This window comes from Callospermophilus lateralis, chromosome 13, assembly GCF_048772815.1.
Source record: "Callospermophilus lateralis isolate mCalLat2 chromosome 13, mCalLat2.hap1, whole genome shotgun sequence".
Lineage (NCBI taxonomy): Eukaryota > Metazoa > Chordata > Mammalia > Rodentia > Sciuridae > Callospermophilus > Callospermophilus lateralis.
The window spans coordinates 63,213,247-63,239,781 of record NC_135317.1 but is presented as its reverse complement, the minus strand read 5'-3'; the positions used below and the strand labels follow the sequence as shown (position 1 = coordinate 63,239,781).

General features: G+C 40.4%; 1 protein-coding gene across 2 annotated transcripts; it reads left to right on the top strand.

Annotated features, from left to right (window-relative positions):
- The first annotated feature begins 1,357 nt into the window (after window positions 1-1,357).
- On the top strand, window positions 1,358-26,490 carry LOC143379194 (mitochondrial amidoxime-reducing component 1-like). Of its 2 annotated transcripts, XM_076831625.1 has the most exons (7): window positions 1,358-1,654; window positions 6,438-6,611; window positions 12,224-12,386; window positions 13,283-13,423; window positions 16,681-16,742; window positions 16,844-16,915; window positions 24,885-26,490. In XM_076831625.1, the coding sequence occupies exons 1-7, from the start codon at window positions 1,386-1,388 to the stop codon at window positions 25,009-25,011; spliced, it is 1,008 nt and encodes a 335-aa protein (XP_076687740.1). In that variant the 5' UTR covers window positions 1,358-1,385; the 3' UTR covers window positions 25,012-26,490. The 2 variants fall into 2 exon arrangements, with proteins under 2 accessions (XP_076687740.1, XP_076687741.1); XM_076831626.1 differs by lacking the exons at window positions 16,681-16,742; window positions 16,844-16,915; window positions 24,885-26,490 and adding an exon at window positions 16,380-16,492.
- Window positions 26,491-26,535: the final 45 nt, after the last annotated feature.

The window sequence follows — 26,535 nt, the reverse complement described above, 5'->3', positions numbered from 1 at the left end:
GACCAAACTTCACTTTAGGTCCTTTTCTTGACTAGGCCTCAACCTTGGTTCCACTCCCCAATCCCCCACCCCTCCCAGGCCTGTGGAATCCAAGTTCTTAGTAAGAATCTTGCTAAGTCAGTTTAGATAGAATTCCCCACCCTTGATAGCTCACCACTCTGGTTATTGGCTCAAGTTCCTCAACTCTCACCTTGCCCTGACAGGAAACTGCACCTTGAACTCCTTTAGCAAGAGTCTCATTCCCCTTGATGTCTCCTGGTAGTGATTTTCTATCTACTGACCCCTATGCCCCTTGCCTATAAGTCCCCGGATATCTTTGCTGTAATGAAGAATTGAGCTCAATCTCCATCTCCTATTGTAATACCCCTGTAAGAATACTTATTTTTCACCCATGCTGGGGATGGAACTTATGACATCATTCATGCATGCTACACAAGTGCTCTACCACTGAGCTTATACACCCAATAATTTGAATAGTCTTCTTTAAAAATTTAATAAGTGTGGGAATAATTTTTTTCTGTAACACAATCAGCCTCCTAAGTCACTCTGATAGTGGTGGCTTTGTTGGTTATCTCTTTAAGTCCCAAGTTTTCAACTCTTTTTGAACAAAATTGACACAGGTGCATCAAAATAGGTCGGAAATAATAATCAAGAGCTTGTATATCACATATCCTTGCATACCTTTTATATAATTATTATAATCCCTCTAGAAGGATTGTAATCATTCACCTATTTTTATTTTCAAAAGACTAGACCTATAAAAACATAATAATTATTTCAAAATTGCCACAAGTGGTTTATTTATTGCTCAATTTAAGTTTGTGTAGATGCTCCATATAAAGAAGGATGGGACAAAATGGGTTAAAATAATGACCTCGTTTGTAAGTGGCAAGTGACTGAGGTCACTGTCCTCAGGGTGGAAGAAGCCTGGAGGTCTTATACCAACCTTCCCAGCCAGAGCCCCAGGCTTGCAGGGTCCCAGCGAAGGCCCTTCCAGTTCTGAGGCTTCGCTACCTGATTTCTAATTTCAAAATCACGCAGTTTTTTTCTTTTTGGTTCAAGCAAACAACGCCACAAATACGTTAATTAACTAGACACTGGCAGGAACATGGGAGAGGGGCCTATTGCCTTGAAGCCATAGGCCGTGGGAAATGGGGAAGGCAGGGCAAAAACTGGAAGCTGAGCTACCACCTCCCACACCAGCTCCCAGAAGAAGGATGCGGAGCTCTGATTGGCGGGTTAGGGCTCAGGAGCTGCACGCCCTTTGGGCTCCGGGCCTAGGACCGCACGATCCCTGTGGCCTGGGGTTTCCGCCGCGCCCCGGCCCCACCGCTGCCTAGTGTCCATCCACGCAGGCTTTCCCGCCGCCCCGGGCATCTCGGGCCATGGGTACCGCCGGTTCCTCGGCGCTGGCCCGCCTCGGCCTCCCGGCGCAGCCTCGACCTTGGCTCAGCGTCGCTGCCCTAGGTCTGGCCATGGTGGCCCTGGGGGCTGTCGCCTGGCGCCGAGTGCGGCCCAGGAAGCGCCGGCCGCTGCGGCAGGTGGGCACCGTGGCGCAGCTGTGGATCTACCCGATCAAGTCCTGCAAAGGGATGTCGGTGAGCGAGGCGGAATGCACAGCCATGGGGCTGCGATGCGGTCTCCTGCGGGACAGGTAAGCAGAGCCCCGGCGCGGCTGACGCGGGTTGGGACACTGAGCGCCCCTGGGAAGGTCTGCAGAGGCCTCTGATAGGTCCTTCTTCCCTTACAAAGAAACTGGGGGAGGAGTGAGACAAGGAAAAAGAGGGAGAATGAATGAATGAATGAATGAATGAATGAATGCATGAATAAATAAATAAATAAATAGTCTCACCCACAACAGCAGACCCTGAGGGTTTGGGACCTTGAGCCTCTGCGTTTTCCGGATTTCCTGCTTTTTGTGCTCCTTTATGAGCAAATTTTTAAATCTCCATCTAGCATCTTCAAAGGATTGGTTCAGGTCTCTTAAATTTTAGTAACTACCTTCAAATTTGATGGTGGTGGTGGTGGGGAACTTGTAGCTGTAAAGCCCAGTCCTCCAAGATCCCAGCAAGGCCAAGCACATAATTATGGCAGCAATTGAATACCTTCTGGCAGCCTAAAAAATGCTGCTGCATTTTATTTTTCCTGATTTTCTCAAATTTTTTTTTTTTTTTTTTTTTTTTTTTTTTTTTTGTAGATAAAGAAAGTAAGATTCGTAGTTACACAGCAGCCAAAGCAGGACTCCTTCCTGTTTTTATTAGCACATTGGGGCTTTGTTAACAGTGGCTTTATTAATCCCCTCTCTGCATGATGACAGCTGGAGTTCAAAGAAGGTTTCAAAACTTCTGAGCCAACAGCTTTGTCCTCTTTGGGGTCTGGCCTCAATCCCACTCTGGGCCCTTTTGGAAGGCTGCACTTCAAACTTCTTCCCAGATCAGCCTCAAAACTTCAGTAAGTAACACAGGACTGACATGGGCTGTAACCTATGCCCCTTTGATTCAGGAAGAAGGCCCAGAATCTTAAATGTTCCATGATTTGTACAGTGGACTCTGAAAAATTATAGAATTTATTTATTTATTTTTTGAAATAGATTTTTTAAAAAATTTAATTTGTTTTAATTAGTTATACATGACAGTAGAATGTATTTATGCACTTTGACCTATCATAAATATATGTACCACATAAATGGGGTATAGTTTCTCATTTTTCTGATTGTACATGCTGTAGAATCATATAGGTCATGCAGTCAAATATGTACATAAGGTAATAGTGTTTGTTTCATTCTACTATCCTTTCTATCAACATATCCTCTCTCCTCCCTTCACTTCCTCTACCTAATCTAAAGTAACCCTATTCTTCCCTAGCACCCCCCACCTCATTGTGAATTAGTATCTACATATCAGAGAAAACATTTGGCCTTCGTGTTTTGGAGATTGGCTTATTTCGCTTAGCATGATATTTTCCAATTCTGTCCATTTACCAGCAAACGCCATAATTTCATTCTTCTTTAAAGCCGAGAAATAGTACATCAAATATATGTACCATATTTTTTAATCCATTCATCTGTTGAAGGACACCTAGGTTGGTTCCATAGTTTAGCTATTGTGAATTGAGCTGCTATAAACACTGACATGGCCCTGTCACTGTAGTGTGCTGATTTTAAGTCTGTTGTATATAAACTGAAGAATGGGCTAGCTCTGTAAATGGTAGTTCCATTCTGAGTTTTCTGAGGAATCTCTATAATGCATTCCATAGTGGTTGCACCAATTTGCAGTCCAACCAGCAATGTATGAGTGTATCTTTTTCCCCCCACATCCTTGCCAACATTTATTGTTGCCTATATGAAACTGCATGGCATTGGCACTGAAACAGACATATAGACCAAAGGTACAGAATAGAAGACATAGAGACAAACCTACACAAATACATTCACTGGAGAAAAGATAGTCTATTCAACAAATGGTGCTGGAAAAAATGGAAAGACACGTGTTACAAAATGAAATTAAACCTCTATCCTTCATCCTGCACTAAACTCAACTCAAAGTGGATCAAAACTTAGGCACTAGAACAGAGACCCTGCACTTACTAGAAGAAAAAGTAGGCCCAAATCTTCACCCCATCGGCCTAGGATCTGACTTCCTTAACAAGACCCCTAAAGTGCAAGAAGTAGAATCAATAAAAGGGGTGAATTTGAACTAAAAAACCTTCTTCTCAGCAAGAGAAACAATGAATATCATGAAGAGAGAGCCTACGGAATGGGAAAAAAATCTTTACCACATGCATCTCTAGGATATATAAAGAACTCAAAAAAGTTAACACCAAAAAACCAAATAACTCAGTCAACAAATGGGCTAGGGAACTGAACAGACATTTCACAGAAGAAGAAATACATGTATTTAAAAAATACAATCAATTAATTTAAAAAATATATGAAAAAAATGTTTAACATCTCTAGCAATTAGAGAACTGCAAATCAAAACTACTAAGATTTCATCTTACTCCACTCAGAATGGCAATCATTTAGAATACAGGCAATAATTAATTTGTTTTTATAGACCCCAGAGTCAAAGGGCATTGTAATTTTACTACCATATCAATTCAGAAAACATTTAAGCTCATATTATAATAGAAGATAATCAGAGCTGGCATTTATACCAGACACTATGGTAAATTCTTTATGTTTGCTATCATATACTCCTAGAAAGTGAGATCAAGAAAAACCAACAAAAGCTTACAGTCCTATATGACAACCAACTCAGTGGGGGTTGTGACAAGTGTCAGGGAGAAAAGATAGCCTTTTCACCACATCCGGGAACACACAGGAAGGAGCTGTTGGGGGTGCACCCTAGGGACTTCACAGAGTAAGGAATGTCTTAAGCTGAAAATTGGAAAATGATTAGGAACTTTCCATGCAAGTAAGTTGGGAGAGGAATACTTTACAGGGAGGAAATTAAAAAAAAAAAAAATTCTTGACTTGAGAGGACATGCTGGGGTAAGACTGGCATACTCTGAGATATTTGCCCAAAGGAACTGAAAATAGAGACTAGAACATGACAAATATTCTCTAGAACATTGAATGTCGAATGTCCATGGTAGCATTATTCACAATAGCTAAAAAGTAGAAGCAACCCAAGTGTCTGTTGGTGGATGGATGGAAAAATGGTATGTGGCTTATACATCCAGTAGAATATCAATAAGCCATGACAAGGAGTGTTCTGTTACACGCCATAACATGGATAGATATTGAAAACATAATGCTAATTCAGATAAGCATGACATGAAAGCACAAATGTTGCATGATTCCAGCTATATGAAATATCTATAATAATCATAGAGGCAGAAAGGGAATTAGGGGTTACTGGAAAATGAGGGAGGGCAAGCATGGAGAACTATTGCATTAGTGGGTACAGAATTTCTGTTTGGGATGATGAAAAAGTTTTGGAAAGAGCTGTAATGGTCACACAACATTGTGAATGTACTTAATGCCACTAAATGCACTTCAAAATGATTAGGATGATCAAAATGGTTAGAATCACATTAAAAATTTTTTTCCTATTGATGGAGACTGGAGTTATTAATACCTTATAACATTGGAATACTGCTATGATGTACATCTATGAGCAAATGTCTGTGTGACGCCTTGTTTTCAGTTCTTTTGGGTCTGTACATAGGAGTATGATGGGTATTTATGCCATATGTGTTTCACTGCTATTGAAAGCATATTTTAAAAATGCCAATGTCTGTAAATGCATGGGGAGGTAAGAACAGCAGGAAAGCAGTTGGATTATAAGGACTTGCATGTTTTACTTAGAAGTTAGAATTTTATCCTGAAAGTAGGAACCATGGAGGGATTTTGGATGAGAGGATACAAAGATCAGACTTGTACTTTAGAATGATTAAACTGTTGTTACTACCAGGAAGGATTACTAGAGAGAATACTCGTGTGTTATCCCAAGGATTTGAGACAGGGCAGGGTTCAGACTGTGCAGAATGAAGGGCTGATTAAAAAGCAGTAAGGGAAAGGGCTTATGCTGACCATATTTTCTAGTGTAGTTGAATAGTTCAACCATGATAGCCTGCTGGAGGTGATACAAGAAATATTTTCAATGATCTAAAATATTTGCTATTCTTTCCTCATGTCTGGGGACCGTGAAAGCACAAGCTTACTTCTGTAATTGTAATCACTTGATCAGTGCCTGTTGAAATGACCAAAATACCAATAGGTTTTGTTTCTTTAGGAGTGAACCTACACAAATGTGCTGTTCTTTTTCTGGAAATAGTACTCTGTATTTCTCCATTTATCTTTTTTCCAGGAAGTATTTAAAAACCAGGAGTACTGAGCCAGGAAAAATATATACCAGATTGACAATAAACCTTTTAGCAAATTGCAGAATTCACAGCACTGAATATTGACATTAAGTTTAAAAAAAAGATTGGGGGTGGAATTGGCAAGGCAAATTGCAAGTGCTCAGCTGAACTCTATGCGCTGTGAACAATATTAGGAACAGTCTTTCTGTTGCTGAAAGCCCATTTCCTACTAGGTGCCAGCACAGTACTTTCTTGTTCCCTTCCAATCTTCTAGAGAAATAGATTCCCATCATCTCCTTGGGGCATGTTTAATGAAAGTGATCAGCAACTGAGATGACAATTGAGATGAAAATACAATTAGCATCTTTGATTTTTGTGCCATCAAGGAGCTCAAAATGTTCTGCACACTGTACTGGGTGCTTGAGTAATTATTCATCCCTTCAAAATTAGCTGATAGGCTCAGTCTTGCTTGCTGCCGAGTTGGTTACAGACAGATAGACACATGCAAATTCACACATCCCAGGTTTACAGGGAGGAAATCAACAATGACTGCATATAATTGCAGCTCTTATAGAGACTGGCTTCCTGTCATGGTGATCCACACATATCCTGTATTTTGAAAATGTCAGATTTTGGCTTGTGATCAATGAAGATGGGAACATGGTTACTGCTCGACAGGAACCTCGCTTGGTCCTGATTTCCCTGACCTGTGACCGTGAGACCCTGACTCTGAGTGCAGCCTGCATGAAGGATCTGCTGCTGCCCATCAAAATATCCACCACAAATGCTGTGCGCAAGTGCAGGTAAGGGCAGGGCAGGTCTTAGCCCTTTGCCTTAATAAATAAATATTCATGCTATTTTGGGAAAATGTAAACTAGAGAGGGAATCCTCTTTTGTTTAATTTTTAAACATTTTTAAAAATAATTTTAATGTTTAAAAAAATGTTATTTATAATTAACCATTGATTGCTGATGTAATATATGCAGGGCTAAGTCCTCAGCACCATGTAAATCTAACAGAAGAAGCTGGAGACAGAATCAGAAGCTTGTGTTGGGTTGAGAGATGTGAAAGTTCCCTGAAGGAAACAGTGGGAGCAAACATGTATTAAAGTGTCTCCAAGAGAAGAATAAAAGATGGACAGGAATGGGGTGGTGGCAGGTGGAGAGAGGGTCCTGGAAAAAGTGAGGTTGAGATATAGCTATATATTGTCTTAAGACTCTCCTTACATGGTTTGGAAAATCTGGATATATCGTAAAACTGAGTTCAGAAAGAAGTTGCAAAAGACCACGAAAATACACTATCATATTAGAACTATGATGTTTAGTTCTAATGAAAGGGAGTTCTAAAATAGAAAGGAACAGCTGCAACCAGAAGAGTGATCTGGCATTAATTTCCCAGTAGTCAGTGTGGACATTCAGTCCAGGAGCATGCTCTGTAGAGATGTTCTGTTCTCAACATCAAAGGGCTGGAGGGAAGCAATCATCCTGCGAAAACTGGATTTGTCTCTAAGATATCATATCTAGAGTTTTTTATCCCATATGGGAAAATTAAGTTTACTTCAATTATATTCCTGTTATAGTTTCTGCATTTCAAATTCAAATGTAATGTGAATGTTAAATGTAGACCCTAGTCTATCAGAAGATGTAATACTACATCAAAAAACAGAGCTGAAAAATGTCTTAAGGACTCTGAAAAGTTCATAAAATGCAATTCTGATATAGCTCCTATAATATCTTAGTCTTAAACATAGCAATATGTTTTTACTGTATGGCTTTTCTGATTATAAAATACATATCTGTTGTTGACAAATTGGAAAATGCCAAAAAAAAAAAAGAGGAAGAGAACAAAAACGATGTGAGATAACCATAATTAATATTTTAGCATATTTTCTTTATGGTCCCCTTGGCTACTACTTTTACAATCATATTTACATAATATTATAAAACCAGTCTTGAATTCTGCTTATATACGTAAGTTGACATAGTGAGTATTTTTTCATGTCATTAAAAAATCTTCAAAAAGATGCCATTTTTCATGTTGGCATACTATTTTATTCTATGGGTGTTCGCTAATGCATTTTAACATGTCCCCATGTTTAAACATTTGAATGATTTACCACTTTTTTTCAGGTATAAAGAAGAATGTGAGGAATACCTTGACATAAGACTTTGTAAATAATAATCTTTTATTATTTACTTAGGGAAAAACTACTAGCAGTAGTTTTGTTTGGAATAAGAGTATGGATCCTACAGATTTTTGATACATGTTGCAGTTGGTTTGCAGAAAGGTTTTACCAACTTTTTAAAGCTTTAATTTATCAGCATATCTAATTGCATTTTTTTTTGGTATTGGGGATTGAACCCAGGGGCGCTCAACCAGCCACATCCCCAGCCCTTTTTATTGTATTTTATTTAGAGACAGTGTCTTGCTAAGTTACGGAGGGCCTCGCTAAGTTGCTGAGGCTGTCTTTGAACTTGGGGTCTTCCTTTTATATGAATACACGACCAGTGTAACTCCACATCATGTACAACCACAAGAATGAGAAATTATACTCCACGTATGTATGATATATCATGTATAACTAAAAAGAACAAATAACTTTTTTTAAAAAAAGTTACAATGTTTCTAAACATATCGATTAGAATGCAGTTAGAGGCTGGGCACGGTGGTGCACGCCTATATTCTTGGTGGCTAGAGATTTTAGGAACATTTGGAACTTTTCTCTCTCTTTTTGGATTCTCTGAGAGAACGTGTGAATGGGAACGCTGAATCTAATAGCACAATTGTGGCTGCTTACAACTGAGGATAAATGTGATAAGCAGGAAGAAGACAACAAATTTTCCCCAAGTTTTGAGTGATTATGAACCAGAACTCGGGACCTATACATAGAAGTTGCCATGTAATAAGTCATGAGGTGAAGTGTTTACAAAATGACCCAAAATGGATGCAAATGCTCTAACTCAGTAAAAATATAACAATTGCCTGAGGAGTCTAAGCAGCTGTTTTAATCAGCTTTTGCATCTGCTGTGACCAAAATACTCCACAAGAACAACTTAGAAGAGGAAAAGTTCATTTGGGGCTCATGGTTTCAGCCCATAGATGGTTGACTCCCTTGCTCTGGGCCCAAGGTAAAGCAGTACATCACAGGGAAGGGTCCAGTGGAGGAAAGCTGCTTATCTCTTGTTGGTGGGGTCAGGAAGCAGAAAGGGAGTGGGGAAGGGGCCAGAGGGAAGATGATGAGCCCATCCAGAGCATGTCCCCAGTGACCACCTCCTCTAGCTACACCACATGTGTCTACAGTTACCACTTAGTCATTCAAACTAGAATGGACCCATTAGGTTACAACCCTCACAGTCCAATCACTTTACCTCTGAACATTCCTGCATAAACACAGGATGCCTCACAACCAAACTATAACTGCATCTTCTGCTCCCTGCTCCTCTACCCACCCATAAATCCCATAAATGCAACAGAGGAGAGCCCGGGGTTTGGCTTCTGAAGGGCAGGACCAAGAGGGAGCCTCGGTGGTAGTAGTGGGGAGGTCTGGTAAGGTTTGACTTTGGGGAAGGAGACTGACATTTTTTTCACAGACACCAACAAAGAGGCATCCAATAAGGAAGTGACCTTCAAGGCTGTCTGTATATACAGATTTGGGTAGAACTGCTATTATTCGAGATGCTTCCAAAATTCACATATTAGACATTAAACCACATACATACACACACACTCAGTAGTGAAAATCTTCACCCTCTTACTGTGAATTCAATTTATGGAAAAAGCAGAAAAGTCGTTCAGAGCTGAGTCCTATGAATAAGAAGGTCGTCAACCCAGGTAAGATTATTGCTCAGTTTAAACAATGAAGTAGACTTAAAAGAAGTAGTAAGTAGATATGATTAATTTTAGGTTGGAATGACTATGCTACTTCCGAAGGTGATTACTTTAAAAAGGTAATGACCATTTGGATAAATGAGTTTTGGTATGTTTCTTTTATTCATTATATTTATTCTTTATCTTGATCCAGAAAAGAGTCAGGCAGACACTCCTGGTCTTTGCTGATAAAACAGTCTCATTCTTCATAGGGCCTGAGTGTGTACTCAGCCCTCTAAGGACAGGTGTAATAGGAGTGTGTGAAAAGGCATCAAGTCACATGGAATAGCAGTACCTATCTCTATATGAATATCACACTTCCATTAAAAAGTCTTAAAAAATTCATGCAAACTCTAAATGCAGCTGATCTCACTGTTCGTTGTAGTGATCCAAGGCAGTGTAAATAATCATTCCCCACTTTATATACAGAGCAATTATATAAAATTATATAAAAACATAGGATACTGTACTCAATTTGTTTTACAATATAGAAATTTATTTCTATATTATTATTAGAGAATAGATGCTTTTATTTGATTAAATATTTATTTCATGAAATAAATAAGTAATAAATAAATAAATAAATAGTAAATATTTACTTCATGAAATAAATAAATAAAGAATACATAAGATAACTTAAAATAACTGAGAGGGAGTACTAGAATAAATGTTACTATCTACTGAACATGTTCCAAACCTAAGAATTGTTTTGGGACTTCTTTTAGATTGTCGTTAATCTTCACAACTAAGTTTTTTTTTTAATCCCCATTTTATAGATGAAGAAATTGAGTCTCAGGATAAGTAAATATCACCAAGGTCCTGGAGCAAGTCATTTGTGGAAAGAGGATACCTAATTAAACCTACTTGACTATGCTTTCCCAAAATTTAAGCATTTGTAGAATATGATCATGATTTAGGCCAGACAACAAAATATCTCTACCTTTATTTCCTTAATAGTTCTCTTTACATTGATTCATCTTTTTAAAAAATTATTCATCTGGGCAGGAAGATTGCAATTTCTATGTCAAGGCTTAGCAAGACCCTATCTCAAAATAAAAAATAAAAATAAAAGAGATGTGATTCAGTGGTAGAGTACCCTTGGATTCAATCTCCAGTTCCCCAGAAACAAAAGAAAACCAACAACAACAACAACAAAACAAAAACAAATTAGACATATTTATTTCAAAAGGAAGAAAATAGCTACCTATATAATTTTTTAGATATAGAAGCAATTTTTTTTTGGTACCAACAATTGAACTTAGGGGTCCTTAACCACTGAGCCACATCACCAGCTCTTTTTATATTTTATTTAAGAACAGGGTTTTGCTAAGTTGCTTAGGGTCTCACTAAGTTGCTGAGGCTGTATTTGAACTTGCAGTCCTGCTGCCTTAGACTCCCAAGCCACTGGGATTACAGGCATGTGCCACTGCACCTGGCTGGAAGCAAAGATTAAGTTACTACAGCTAATATGGAATAAGCAAATATTACTAAATCTAGCTAGAAACCATTGCTTATAGAAGACTCTGCAGTTTGTTCTTTCTTCATTAAATGAGATGGTTATCAATTGTTACTAAAAGTTACAGACATCACTAAGCTGAAGAGAATTGCTTTCTCTCTGTGCAGTTCACCATTAACTTGAGGATCTTCCCATGTGGCACCTACAGTTATCTTGAACTCCTACAATAGTTATTAATGGTGCCTCACTTTGGGAAACCTGGCCTATACTATAGCATTTATTTCCTCTGGCAGCTGAGAAATTCATAGCTCCACACAGTCCTGCACACAGCTATGCATTAGAAAGGAAATACTTCAAATCCTTCAAAGTTATTGCTGGCAACAAATCCAAGTTGATTTTTAATGTTATCAATAACTTTTCATATATGTTACTACATCTAGTTTTATTTTCATGTACTGGCCAAGTATTAGTCATGAATGTCAATAAATATTTTTGGTTGCTCTTCAGCTGGGTGAACCAGATTTTACAGCTATTATAAATTTACTTTAGACTGATTCCCTAGTTTTCTTCTGGGGACTCAGTATACTTTTTTTTTTTTTTTTGGTAGTACTGGGGATTAAACCCAGGGATGCTCTACCACTGAATCACGTCCCCAGCCTTGTTTATTTATTTATTTATTTATTTGAGACAATGTCTTGCTAAATTGCATAAGCTGGCCTCAAATTTGCAATCCCCTTGCCTCAGCTTCCTGAGTCACTGGGATTACAGTGTATACGCTGCGCTCAGCTGGGTACATTTTAAATACTACCTCATTTCATCTTCCTTGCATTCCATCCAGGTAGGAAGATACAAGTATGCGTCAGTCAGTTTTACAATCAGGAAAAGCAAGGTTTACAATGTGCTTTCTTTTTCATTTAGGCTTTCACAATGGTGAGGCAGGGCTGGGCTAAAAGGAGGTTCTCTGACAATGAAAGAACCATAGCAATACAGCAGCTGGGATACTGCAGCTCTTCTGATATATCTTGGACATAGTGTGTCAGGGTGCTCAAATCTTCAAATCTATGCCCGCCCTTTGCCCTGTCCCCTGTGCAGAGTGCATGGCCTGGAGATCCAGGGTAGGGACTGTGGGGATGCCGCAGCTCAATGGATAACCAGCTTCCTGAAGACACAGTCCTACCGCCTGGTGCACTTCGAGCCCCGCATGCAACCAAGAAATTCTCACCAAATCGAGGACCCATTCCGACCCACAGACCAGGTGAAAGGCAAAGCTTGCTCTGTGGGTAGAGAGCAGCTGCTCAGCCTTTGAGACACCAGTGGCATCTTTGATGGACTAAGCACTGTCATTTTACCAGGCAGAATCTAGGCTGCTCAGATCCCAAGCAAAAGGCAGAAAGGTAGCCCTTCCCGTGAGAACAGTATTCTGTTTCTTGCTTTGGAGGACTCTTGCATTTTGCCCATGAGCATCTACTTTCCTGTTTGTGTAAGCATCTGATGCCAGTAGTGGTTCAAAACATTCTCCATCAGTATCTTCTTCATTCATTCTGTAACTTCTCAGAGTCCAAAATTTTAAAGTTTGTTTGCAACCGTATGTCATGTTACAGTCATGCAAGTTGGTGTGGGTATGAGGATCTGCAGACTTGAAATGATTAGACAGATCCTCAAGGGAATAAGGCTGTAGGGATTCATTATGAAAGTAGGGTTGGTAGCATCACATCCTATTCTCAACATTAAAAAATATATATATTTAACATTAATTTTCAGGTTGTATGAAACACAGTTATCTATGCAATCAATCAGTGAACATTTTGTCAAACTTAACGAGGCCATCAAACCTTATGGCCTACCTTAATAAACACTGGAATATTGGAGGCTTGGAAGGTGAAGTGATGTCCCTAATGGCATATGCTTAGTGGCAGTTCTAGGATTCCATGTTTTCTTCAGGCCACCACGCAATTCTGCAAGGCTAGTTGAGGTTTTGCATTGCTGTGACTTTCTATGAAAAGAACTAGAAAAACACTTGGAAAGATTGTGCATTAGTGTGATAGTGTGTGTATGTACATGTGTAGGGAAAGGGGTTTCCAGGCACTAGACAGTAGTAACTTCTGAGATGCTTCTGTGACACTCATTATAAGGATGCCTGTTTCCTTTCAGGTTGCCTACTCAGATGCCAGCCCTTTCTTGGTCCTCTCTGAGGCATCCCTGGAGGATCTCAACTCCAGGCTGGAGAAGAAAGTTAAAGCATCTAACTTCAGGCCCAATATTGTAATTTCAGGATGTGGTGTCTATGCAGAGGTAATGCTTTGCCTTGTCTCTTTTCTTGGATTTAACTTTTTTTTTTTTTTCCAAAATATGAGAGTCTTTGGCATTGTATTAGATTATTCCAAAAGGTGCATTATTTGTTGACTATACAATAATTCAGCATTTAGATTTATTGAGCACCTAATAAGAGCAGACTCTTATGGAAGCTATGAGTGTGGGTGAGACAGAAGCACTATTCGAAAGGAAGGAATTCAATGTCTGAGGCCTTTGAGAATTATCACTCCCTTGGGGATGATGGGTATTTATAGCATGGCTGCTAGATGGGGAGCTGGAGGGATTGTTGCCCTTGAACTTGATGGCATTGCCATAAAACCCTTCCAGTGCCACCTCTAGTTGGCCTGTAGGTGTCTGCATTAGATATGAAGAACACTATCACCCTGCAGGACCAACCCTCAGCTCCTCGGCAGTGTTGGGCTCTGTTGACTTAGCAGGCGGCTTATGCGTTCCCAGATCCCCAGCACCCACCCACGCTCTTCTTCTTGACCTTGTAATTTCTGTCAAGGGTGCCACATTCTTTCTTTGACTCAGATTTGGAGCTTAAGCGTTGCCCTTGGAGGCTCCCTCTGTACTGTTGCTCCTCAGCTCCTGTTGCCACAGCCAGGCCTCCGATAGCACCAGTATGAGCTCTTCCCCTCTATAGTTTGTGACAAATCATCACAAAAGCCTTCATTGCTCAAGAGCCTTCAGTGGCTCCCCATTTCTCAAAAGGTCCAGACTTCCCATTGTTCTTTGATCATTTCACCACAATTTGCTTTCCTGACTTTATTTCCAATAAAAAAGCTCCAATATACACACTGGATCTAGAACCTTAATATGTATTCTCCTGACTTCTGGTCACCTAGACTCTTGCCCCAGTCCCCTTTGAAACTCCTGACCTCCTAGTCCAGTGAAGCTACCTGCCCTGTGAAAATCTCACCAGTGGTCAGGCCCAGGCCATGCTCTGCTGTGTCTCCACCTCTCCCATCCTGGGGCTTTCCTGTTTGAACTGGTCACTTCCAGTAGTGTGACCTGTTTTACTCTCATGGGCTATAGTGTGAGTTCAACAGACTAATTTTCTTCTTTTCCTCACATTGGGTAAGTAGATAATTTGCTTACAGTGGAATTTTTACCTTATTTTTCTGGTGTCTCAATCCCTGATGTTTTTTATTTCATGTAGAGGGTGCCCTGGAAATATTTCTCTAATTTATAATTGTCTCTAAAAGCACTCCTCATTTCTTTCCTTAAAAAAAAAAAAAAAAAAAAAAAGATGTTTTTATGGCCACAGTGCCCCCTGGTGGATAAATAATCACAGGCCGTGGCTGCTGGTAGCCTCTGCCATTTTCTAGTCTGTTCAAAGCATAGTTAAGAAACCCATTTTATAATTTAAAGCAAAGAAAAACAAAAGCCTACAATACACATATTATGAATAATACACACTATCAGAAATAAAATTCTGTGTTCCGAACTCTGCCTCTCCGGTCATCAACAAAGCACCAGGGAGTCTGTTTTATATCTTTGTCCCCAGCCCTCAGGAGGCGAACACTTCTCTCCAAGGGTAAGAAGGTCAGGACTATAATCCCATGCCCTTGGGCTCCTCAGTGTTCTTCTTTCTGCTACTGCTCTCGCTGGCTGGAGTCCCCTCACCTTTCCTCCCTCTAGAACTCAGATCAAGCACCTTCCTAGCACGTACAAAGCCCTGGGTTCAATCCCCAGCATTGAAAAAAACAACAAAATAAAATAGTAACAAACAAACAAAAACACATGGTCTAAATTTAATCATGAGGAAATATCAGACAATCTATAAAATAAATGGCATATACATTTCAAATCCCGCCTTTAAGCCAGAAAATTTAGACCTTTCCTACTTTAGGCACAAAAGACTAGGAATGTACATATGACTGATCTAGGGAGATCCAGTTCTTCAGGGCAAAGGCCAACTCTTTTTTATGGGGGATTCTTTGAGTCCCTCTCCCAGGAGACACCAGTACCCATCAGGATGCACTAGCCAGGCCTGTGGTACCGTACCTACCTGCTGCTCCCATGTCTGCAGAGTCACTGACCCTATCTGCCAGGAGGCCACATCTCTATTATAAGATGTTTGGCCAGAGCCTTGAGTACTCTAGAGTTTGTAGGTACTTTCCAAAAGGCAAAGTGGACAAATAAAAAGAAGTGCTACTCAAAGCAGAAATATCCTGGCTCAGAGGAACTAGAGCTAACTTCTACTGAGTCAGCTGAGAAAAGTGAATTTCCAGTATGACAATGTCAAGAGACTGAATGGAGTAACTGTGTCTCTGGGGTGAGTTGAGAGGAGAGGAGGATCCCTTGTAATCACACCCTTCCCCTGTGCATTTCCTATTTTCTCCAGAGCCACCATTAGCCTCCCTGGCCAACTCTAGGGGTAGTTCTGATGGGTTCAAAAAAATAAAATAAAATAAAACTCAGATCCCATTTCACCTAGTTCATAAAACTTTTCCCTCGCCAGATCAGCCTGGAGTGTATTCCTCTGAACCCCCAGAACGATTGTTGCCTGCACAGTGAAATCAACACACAGCATACTGCCTTGTCATGCTTTTCCTTGAGTTTCCTGGAAATTTTGAAAAGAGTACTTATTGATCTTTAACTTTTCATCCATGTATGTCCTGTATCCTTGATGGATTTGAAGATCTCAGTCCATTGACTTGATTTGTCTTGAAAACTGGACTTCACTTGCCCAGCTCACAGGCCAGTGTCTGAGAAGCTGTCTCCGCTGGCAGGAGTAGCTGGAGCACTGTGTGAATGTGCCAGTGGAGATCAATGAGAAATACGGTCCTGCCTTTGATATCTTCCTATCTACTCAGGAGAAATACGGGATACATATATGCTGTGACTTAAGGGGCTTAATTCACACAGCCTTAAGCATGCATAAAGGATTTGGTACAACTCAGAGTAATCGGTGGTTCCCCCTCAACAGATCTCCATCCCCCAACCCCCAAGAGTCAAGTGAGATTGGTCAGAGAAGTCTGAAGGAGGTGAGTTTCCATGTCAGTTTTACAAGTGAGTTGAGAGAAACATTTCTTCTCAGGTGAGTGAACTGACATCAAAGGCAGAGGGAGAAGGAACATAAAAATGCGTGGGTAGCAGTTATCTTATCTCAGGACTGAGATAAGTCAGCCATTTTTTTATGTAAGTGTTGTTATTAGGGGTCAACACCGGGAAGTCTCCACGCAGTCTGTCTGGGTGAGGGCTTATAGAAATTGTGCTTTTTCTCCTAGGATTCTTGGAATGAACTTCTTATTGGGGATGTGGAACTGAAAAGGGTGATGGCTTGTTCCAGGTAAGGCTCTTTCCTGTCCTGTGGGGATAGGGAGGGATTGCTTTAGGTGAAGGTCTGTTTTGCTTTGTCTCCTGTGTGATTCTGTGTGTGTCTGTGTCCAGGTGCATGCTAACCACAGTGGACCCGGACACTGGCATCATGAGCAGGAAGGAGCCACTGGAAACGCTCAAGAGGTAGAACTAGGCAGATGGGGTTTCATCCGTGGGTTTGGGTGCCTGGGGCAGAAGTGATATTTATTGCTAAATATTTACAAGAGGAATCAGTGAGAACACCACACCTTGAGGCTACAGGGTCCTGATGGCTTGGCACATGGGAAGCTGGTGCTTTGGTTACAGGATGTATGCTGGTAGGAATCATCTTATTTTTTTTTGTTTAGAAATTCATGATTCAGTTGAACATTTTGGCAATCTTTATTATGGACCAATTATTAGATAACATCAGTGTGTTAGGTGTCATAAAGGCAGAGTGCTTATGTAAGAAATGTTAATATATTTGTTTGTTTCTTTGTTTGTGGTGCTGGGGTTGGAACCCAGGGCCTTGTGCATGCTAGGCAAGTGCTCTACCACTGAGCAACACCTCCAATCCAAATGTTAATATGATTTAGAAAAGTCTGTGGAAGTGTATATGAAGTACTTTACGAAGTGAAGTAGAGTGATGTCTGGGATCTGTTCTACTTTATTTTAGCAAAAAAAAAAAAAAAAAAAGATATATGAAGATATGAAAAAAATCTCAAAATTTTGATAAATAAAATTCGGGTGAATTATGTGGGGGTTCATTGCATTATCCTTTCTACTTTAATGATTATTTTAGTATTTCATAAGAAAAAATTTTTAAGTGAAAGACACAAATACAGAGAATAATTTTAAATTGTATACAAAGACCAAGATAACATTAATTTTGCAAAGCTAATTATAAAATTGCATATGTAGCATTTACTTCTTTGTCTTTGCTTATTTGATATTACTTTTCAAAAATATAACAGTGTACGTGAGTAGATACAAGGTGGAAAGGAGGTAAAACCAACATGGCAGTGGGGGTATTCTTTTAGTAATAGAATTATGGAAAAATTATTCTTCTATGAAGTCTTTAAATCTACTTCTGCAACAACAACAACAACAATAACAGTTTAGGATCCACACACTTCCATTCTGTTATCTGCCAACTCTGGGAACCAGGAAATTGCTGAAACTCTGAAAGTGAACTAATTATGCTCATTTTTGTTGGTCCTTTCCATTTTATATGTAGTCATGAGCAGGGTGTCAGGTTTCTCTACAGCCCCAACACTCTTGACTTTGGGCCAAGTGACCCCAGGTGTCACCTGTAGATGGCAGGCTGGGGGAAGGAAGGGACTGCTTTAGGTGAAGGCCTGGAAGACTTGAGGAAGGCATACCATTGACATAGCCATTGTGTGTGAGATCCATCATGAGAGAGGAATGAAGGAGAGCTTATGCTTGGCATTTGTAGACTCATTACCTGGAATGAGTCCTGGGATGAGTCTATTGCCTCCCCTTTCTTCCATCTTATACCAAACTCTTGGCCCCTTGTGGGCCAATGATTTAGTTTTCTTGATCAGTACCCATTGCTCTCTGCCATTCTACTGTCCACAAGCTACTATCTTATCCATCCCTGAGCAAGCTGAAGCTCTGTGCTGGAATGTTGTTGTTCCAGCTTGAGTATTGCCCCTAAATATAAAGCGCTGGGCCTGCCTTCTCTGGTCAGCACCTGTGTCCTTGAGATGTGTTCTAGTGTGAGGGCCAGGCTGAAGCAAGGTAGAGAGATGGTAGGCAAGGGCCTAAGCTACCTAGCACAATGAGTAAGGTCAGGAGTGAGTCAAACAAGGTAGATTTAGGGAAGTTAAGGAGTATAAGGAGAAAGGGGGTTTGTGGGACTAGAGGAAGTCTTGGGTGAATAACATAGATTTTTAAAAAAATTTTATTTTGAGTTTTTTTTTTTTTTTTTAATTTGCAGTGCTAGGGATGAAACCCAGGGTCTTAAACATGTTGTACAAGCACTTTATAACTAATCTATACCTTTGGCATCCAAATGGCTGCTTTTACCTTGTTCTTTTAATTGCATACATACATAGCATTTACTTCTTTGTTTTTGCTTATTTGATTTTACTTTTCAAAAATATATCAATGTATGTGAGTAGATACAAGGTGGACAGGGTGTAAAACCAACATGACATGGGGTGTTCTTTTAGTGATAGAATTATGTATATAGAGCCTGCAAAAGATCAGGGGGTGTATGGGCCTTGAGTTTTCAGGAACATTCAAAGAGGAGCATATAGACCATCATGTTGGCAAATACCATCATGTTGATTGATGTTATATATTTTTCAACACTTAAGCAACATTAATTAACTTTTACACAAAAAGTTAATACTATGTAACATTTAAGATTGATACATTTCACTCCATGTACATTTTGCCAACAAAACAAAAAAGTAAATAAATGAATTATTTAGAAGTTAAGTGTATTGATTTTTGCAACATATTTGGAAATACAAAAAAAAAATCCAGTGGATTGATGGATAAACATGTGACAGAGGAAATATAATAAAATGTTAAGTGTAAAATACACACTGTTAGTAAATGGTGTTCATTGTAAACATCAACTTGTTTACCTGTTTGAGAATTCTTCTGATAAAGTAGTCCACCCTTATCTGCAGTTTTGTTTCTATGGTTTTAGTTATCCGTGGTCAACTGTGGCATGAAAATATTAAGTGGAAAATTCCAGAAATAAGGAATTCATAAGTTTAAGTAACCCTTATTATGGTATATTGTTTTAATTGTTCTATTATTGTTGATATTCTCTTATTGTGCCTAATTTGTAAATTAACTTTATCTTAGATATGTATGTATGAGAAAAAAACAGTGCATGTGGGATTCAATACTATGCACATTTACAGAAATCCACTGGGGGTCTTGGAATGTATCTCCAGAGGATAATGAGGGGACAATTATAAAACATTTGTGGGAGGAGGAGCAGGATTTTGGAAAGCCATGATGATGGACTATAGCTATTCTTAGAAATGTGCTCACTCAGTGTCAGAACAGACCAGAATTGAGTCTTCCTATTCCCTGTGGCCACAGAGGAGCTCCAGAGAGAAAAAAGACAGGGTAGGGCAATGGAACGAGCCCTGGCAGGGGAGTGAGGAGAGCAGGCTATGGTTGTCAGCAGCACGTCCCCTTCAGCCAGGCCCTGGCCGTTCTTTATAAAATAAGGGAGACAGGGTGGAACTGAATGATTCTGTGTGTGAATCAGCCAAGTGGACTTGGGGAATTGGTTGTCAGCCTGTTTTATACATCTTGTTCTCTCTCCCTCTCTAACATGTTGCTTGGCATCAGACATCCTTTCCCTTTGGATTTAGAGAGTTTATGTGTTTGCAGAAATGGCCTTCTCAAAGCACTCCATGTATTTGGGCTGCATCTCTGAATCTTTAGTGCCCCTCCCTCTATAGGGAGGCTGTGTTTATAGAAGGAGAATAATTGACCCTAAACACAGAGTGAAAGCAGGAAGACAGGGGTCACGAGGAGCCCATACACCCCCTGATCGTTTGCAGGCTCTATATACAGTCCAGCAATCCAGCCCTAATTGCTTCTAATACCCCAGGAGACAGTGCAGCCAGCCTAGGTGTCTTCTCCTATCTCTTACTGAGATTTAAATTGCCATGGCTGTAGTAATTTATGTCCTTCTCAGGACAGGTGGTCATAAATTGGGAAGAAAAAGGCCCTGCCACGTCGCATAAATCTTGAGAAGGGAAGCACACACAGTGGTGTCCACAGCAGCCTCTTGGCCACACTGCTGTTGGCCTCGGTCTCTGCGTGTTGCTGCTGCACAGGGATGGGTGCTGCGTGCTGCTAGATTACCAATGCTCAGCAGAGAGAGCTGTCTGTCTCCTGCCTGGCCTGACCTACTGATGTTCATCCCCACAGTCAGCCCAGCTGGACAAAGCAGGGCAAGAGAATGAAATATACTTTGCATTGCTGAATGAACATAGGTTAGAGGCACAGGGAAGCTTGTCTGATCACAGGAAAATATAAGAATGGATTTTATGCTTTTCTTTCTTAAGGGAGAGTGATATACACACTGATCCCCAGGACTTAGGGAGTAGCTAGAGCCTGTCATTATTGCTTCTACAACATCTTGCTCCTAGTGGACCGATGTGATTCTGCAACTTGTATTTGGGGTAAAAATGGGAGCTGATAACCCATTTGAATCAAATGTATGGAAGATGATATGCCATGAGCTTTGTAATGTTTTGAACAACCAATAAAAAAAATATTAAAAAAAATATAGAACATTTACTGCAAAAGTGCTCAAAAAAGTTTTGCTGCATGCATGAGTCTGCTGACAGTAGTGACGTGTGCCACTAGCCATTAGTGTTGGGCTGTGCTGTGCTGAGCTAAAGGCAGAAGGTGATACTTCCAGGTCCCTCTGTCATCTGCTAATTTGTGATATTGACAAATTGATTAGGTTCTTGAGGGTTCAGTTGGTTTATTTGCAACAATTGGACTTATATTTATTCTGGTAACTGAAATAATGCAATGAATATAATTTTAAAATAGATAATAAAATACCATGCAAAATGATTATGCATACTAGGATCACTGATAGTCTTAATTTGTAAAATTGATACCTACTGAGAGAAAAGAAAAAAAAAAAAAAACCACAGAAGACACTTCTCTACATCTTGGAGGCTGCTTTAAATGAAACTTAACCTAATCCTGTTCCACCACCAGCCTCTGGGTGGCAGTGTTGATGCAGCACCTCTCCAAGGGCCTTTATAACACTGCTTCATTTCGAACTGGTCATAGTTAGGTCTTGAGTCCTCAGAAGTGGTCTGTGCCCAGAGTGTCTTGTGGCCTCCTGATCTCCAGGAAAGGTACTAAGCAATGATTAGAGACCCTGCCTGTGGTTGTAGTCTGGTCATTGACTAGTAATGAGGAAACCAGGTGTGTGAACAATGAGCAGCTCTCACTGGCTCTTACAGGTAACAAGGTGTTTCCATTCACACTACTCCCTGTGAATATGAAGACTTTTTTTTCAGTGCTGGAGCTGGAACCCAGCATCTCATACATGCTAGGCAAGAGCTCCACCACTGAGCTATATATCTAGCCTTGAAGATATCTGTTTAAATAACATGTCTTAGGCTTTCTGCTTATTAGTGTAATTTTATGTTTTACATTTATTGAAAGATAAAGCATGTGTGTGTGTGTGTGTGTGTGTGTGTGTGTGTGTGTGTGTTTCTTTATTTATTTTTAAATAAAAGTCATAGAAGATCCATGTATGAGACAGGACCTTTTTCAAGTCTGTTGAACAATGTTTCCACTGCAGTACTTCATCATCCACACAAGGGGTCGCTAGTGACCTCAGTTAGTCTCCCCACATCCAGGGGTAGCCTCAGCAGCAGCCGCTGAGGCTGGTACAGGAGGAGATGAGAGTCAGCAACGCAGCAGCCCAGCACCATGCCTGCCACTGAGGTGTGGGGAAGTCCTGACAGGCTGCACCAGCCAAGAACCAGCTTTCCATTCCTGTAGCTCTTCCTGTTTCTATTCCCACATAGAAGAATGGATTGCCACCTGTCAACTAGATGAACAGAGCTTCACTTGTACACCCTTGCCCTTCATCCCACCCTTCACAGTTTAAGGGACTGGGCTGGGAGCATCAGTGGCTATTTTTGGATTTCCACTCCTCAGTTTCCTGGAGAGAGAGTGAGTGTGCGCCTGTGTGGTTGATGGGGAGGGGCAGGTGAAACGCATGAGTGGCTAAACCTTTGGTAGATGAACAACTTATTAGACCCCTTAGTTCTTCTCAGGCCTGTGGGGGTACTCAGGAGGAATATGGTGACCAGGGATTATATCTGGGTGGCTAGAGTCCTCACTGTGGTGTCAGTCAGACCTGAGCTGTGGCCCCAGCCTGTCACTTAGATCTGGGATCTTGGGCAAGTCAGTTACTTCTCTGAGACACATTTATAAAACAGGGACACAAATTTCTATGTACACAAAGAGAAAGCAAAGAGATAATATGTGTGGAGTGCTTCACACATACATGTAAAGAATGTGTGGCTCACGGAAGGCTGATAATCAGAGCCCAGGATCACAGACTATAGAGATTGGAAATGAGAATTTCCAAGCCATAAAAGTGACTGCTCAGCCCTGATCCTAAAGATGCCACTCTCAGACAGGCACAGATCCCAAAATGTCCCTGGGGTTGTCTGCTGACCAAAGAGAGGCAGGCCAGGAGAGATGCCTAGAGTTTCCAGGTCTTAGGCCATGGCAGGTTATGGGGTGAGGGAATACTCTTGGCAAGGCAAGGCAGCTTGGACCAGCAACTCTCTGTAATAATTCATTTATTTATTTATTCATTCATTCATTTGTACAGCCAACAATTTTCTGAGTGGTTACAATGTACCAGGCACTGGGCCAGGACTCCAAAACAGACATGGTGCCCACTGGCATGTTGTTTACAGCCTGGGGGAGGAGCTGAGGAGCTCCAGAGGAGCTTCTAGTTTTAACTCTGGGTTCTCACTAGCCATTTCTGCTTGGGGGTGGGGGTGGGGAGAAAGAAAGAAAGAAAAGAAAATACCCCAAATTGTTGCAGTAGATTCTTTTTTAAAGCAAGGCAGAATAAAGTTTGTGGTTGCAATAATAATGTTTTAAATATAAAAATGATGTAAATAAGAAAGTGAAGGAAATCTTCCTCCTGGTAGAGGGATGTGGGAAAGCCTGGATGTATTTTTTTCCTACACATCTGCTCATGTGCATTCTGCCTGGGCTGCTTGAGTTTTTTGCCTGACAAAGATGTTTATAGTGTCTTTAATAGAGATGATCACCAATACACTTATCATTTCAACAAATAATTGTGGGTGACTTACGAAGCCCAGCATTGGGTATGAGCAGGATCAGGGAGTGGGACATAATTCTTGCTCCCCAGAGACTCTGCAGAAGAGACAGACTGGTGCCCTGACATTTGAGCCTTGGAATCAAGAGGGCTCAAGGGGCGGAGAAATCAGGAGGGTGAAATTATTCTTGTCTTGGGGTTTTGTGGGATTCCTGACTATGAGATGTGGCATTTAAGTTGGGCCTGGAGGAAAAGGTACTATTCTAATGTGTGGAGAAGTGAAGGAGGGAAATCCCATAGAAATCACTGAGGGACACTGAGTTGTAAAACACAAAGCAAAGTCAAAGTGCACTGAGGAATCTGCTAGCAGATTGCTACTAAGTGCAGATAAGGAGCAATGGGCACTGGGTTTGAAAAAACTCCCTGGTGCCAGGTAGAGGGTCCTGCCTACCAGGCTAAAGAGTTGGAATGTTATTCTTTGGGCACAGAGAAGTCTTGAAAGTTTTGGAGGCTAGGAGTGATAAGACCAGAGTAAAATTAAGACAGTTATATAGTGTAGTGCTAACTATAGATTAAAGCTGGGGGATGAAAAAGAGAGGTTGACAAGAAGCTATTGCCCCCTATGGCTTGGGAATCTAAAGCAGGAGATTTGCAAGTTCAAAGCCAGCCTCAGCAACTTAGTGAGGCCCTAAGCAACTTAGTGAGACCCTAACTCAAAATAAAAATTAAAAAATGGCTGGGGATGCGTCTCAGTGATTAAGTCCTGCTTTGTTCAATCCCTGGCATCAAAAAAAAAAAAAAAAAAGTTTGCCCTTCTAGTGTAATCTGAGTTTGCTGGAAGCAAGATCGGATGTTGTGTAGGAAGAACCCTAGGATTAGACAACTACAGTCATAGAAAGGAGGAGAAAGAATGACTTCAGAGCTCCAAGTTCAAGGAACTGTCAGGATCATAGTTCAAGTTATAGACATTGAGTCGGGAGGAAAGAAGCCAAGGGAAATGAAAGGTGATATAGTATGTTTAGGCATATGGAATATTTAATCTCTTAATGCTGAAAAAGGAAACATTAATGCAGAGGAGAGCTGTGGGGAGACTGCTCCTGCAATTGTGCACTGGGCTGGCTGCCCACTGCCCAACACCAGGAGGCGCTGTTCTGTTAGACCTGATGAGAATGGTGCTCTGTTCCCCATGCAACGTGGCCGGTCTGTGTGGGTGAATACTTCAATCCAGAAGTACATGCTGCTTGGGCACATGATTCTGTTTGGCTGTGACTCATCATGATTTTTCTTTTATTGCAGTTACCGCCAGTGTGACCCTTCGGAACAAAAGCTGTATGGAAAATCACCCCTCTTTGGACAGTATTTTGCTCTGGACAATGCAGGGACAGTCAAAGTGGGAGATCCTGTATACCTGCTGGGAGAGTAATGGGAATCATGTGTTTTGGAATATCTGATGTCTTTAAAAGAAATGGCCTGAAAAATGACAACTCTTGACTTATATCGTGCTTCAGAAATGACACCTCAGCAGCATTTTCTCTGATCTGTGATTTCTAAGATTTTCTTTCTTTCTTTTTTATTCTTTTTTTTTTTTTTTTTTTTTTACTTATATCTTAATGCTTACAGGACCCAGTGCACAAAGCAAAGAAATATGGTCTTGTTAATTTAGTAGGATTCAGTAAGTCACTTAAATGATGGGATTCCGAAAATTCCCTGTTTAACCTTGATTATTGAATAGTTCCTTCTTCTTCTTTACTCACCTACCAAGGGTGCTAACCTCCATTATCTCACCTTCAGTCTTTAGGAAAAGAGAAGAGAAAGAGGAAGGGTGGGTGAGCCAGAAGAATGTTCTGGAATGTTTTGTTCACCCCATATATGGGGCATGCAGTAGAAATTGAATAGTTCCTCAAATAAGGCCTGAAATGTAACTTCACTTTTCTTCTTGAGCCCTTCTCGGATCTTTTCTTCTCAGGCTAGGTTTTGAAGGATGTAAAGAGCCCTACTGCAGTAAGCACACAGGACAATGGTTTTCCATGGATCTTCTTGGATATGGAACTACTGCTTCTAAGACAGTGTCTATGATGATTTGATGAGTCCTTCAACATGTGCAGTGACTTTGGCTGCAGGATAGCAAAAATGTCAGGGTGGAAAACTAATTCACTAGAGCCACCAAACTGTGGTCTAAATCATGTGAAAAGCAACATGAACAAAAAAATTGTTTTGCCATTAAACAACACATTAAATTCATCCCGTTAATGATTCAAAATCTTTCCCAACATAAACAAGTGAATAGTGTCACCAGAAAGAAGGACATCTGGCTTCATGCTATCTAAGATGTGGTTTGACCTTGACCAGGGAAGTAATGATGCCCTTCTTAATGTAATTGAAAAAATAAATGACCCTAAAACAAGATGGTATCACCTAGTGGTGTTCAGTAAGAGCTCGGGCCATGTTGGAAAGATAGTGAATTTCATTTAGTTTTCTATCTAGAAATATTTCTTTGTAAAGGAAATAGGGTAGATTCCAAGTACCCCTTAGTTCTCTGCTGTAGGAATTTGACTTCCTGAAAGCACTCAGAAGCATGCCGGAGGGTTCTCGAGATCTCTGGTATCTCAAATCCTAACTGGATTCTCCTCCTCAAATCCAGGGTGAGAAAGTTCTGAAGTCAGTGAAGAGAAAGAAAAATGATTGTGTGTTTTGAAATAAATCACTGAAAACCTTCAAATGGAGAAAAAGAAAACATATTTATGTGTTCTGTTTAAAATCCAATTTTTCTACTGATGGAATTATATAATTCTAAGATCTGATGGAGAATATCTGTCATTGTCATTGAGTCCTTTGATTGTATTAGGGAGTTGACTAAATCGTGAGAAATGTTCCATAAACTGTAAATGAATGGAAGCTACTTTGACTGGATTCAGTCAGATCTTGCTAACTTCCTGGCTCAAAGTCA

Coding starts and splice junctions, on each gene's coding strand:
- LOC143379194 (XM_076831625.1), top strand. CDS start 1,386: ATGGGTACCGCCGGTTCCTCGGCGCTGGCCCGCCTCGGCCTCCCGGCG. Junction 1,655..6,437: donor TGCGGTCTCCTGCGGGACAG/GTAAGCAGAGCC, acceptor TGAAAATGTCAG/ATTTTGGCTTGTGATCAATG. Junction 16,916..24,884: donor CCACTGGAAACGCTCAAGAG/GTAGAACTAGGC, acceptor CTTTTATTGCAG/TTACCGCCAGTGTGACCCTT.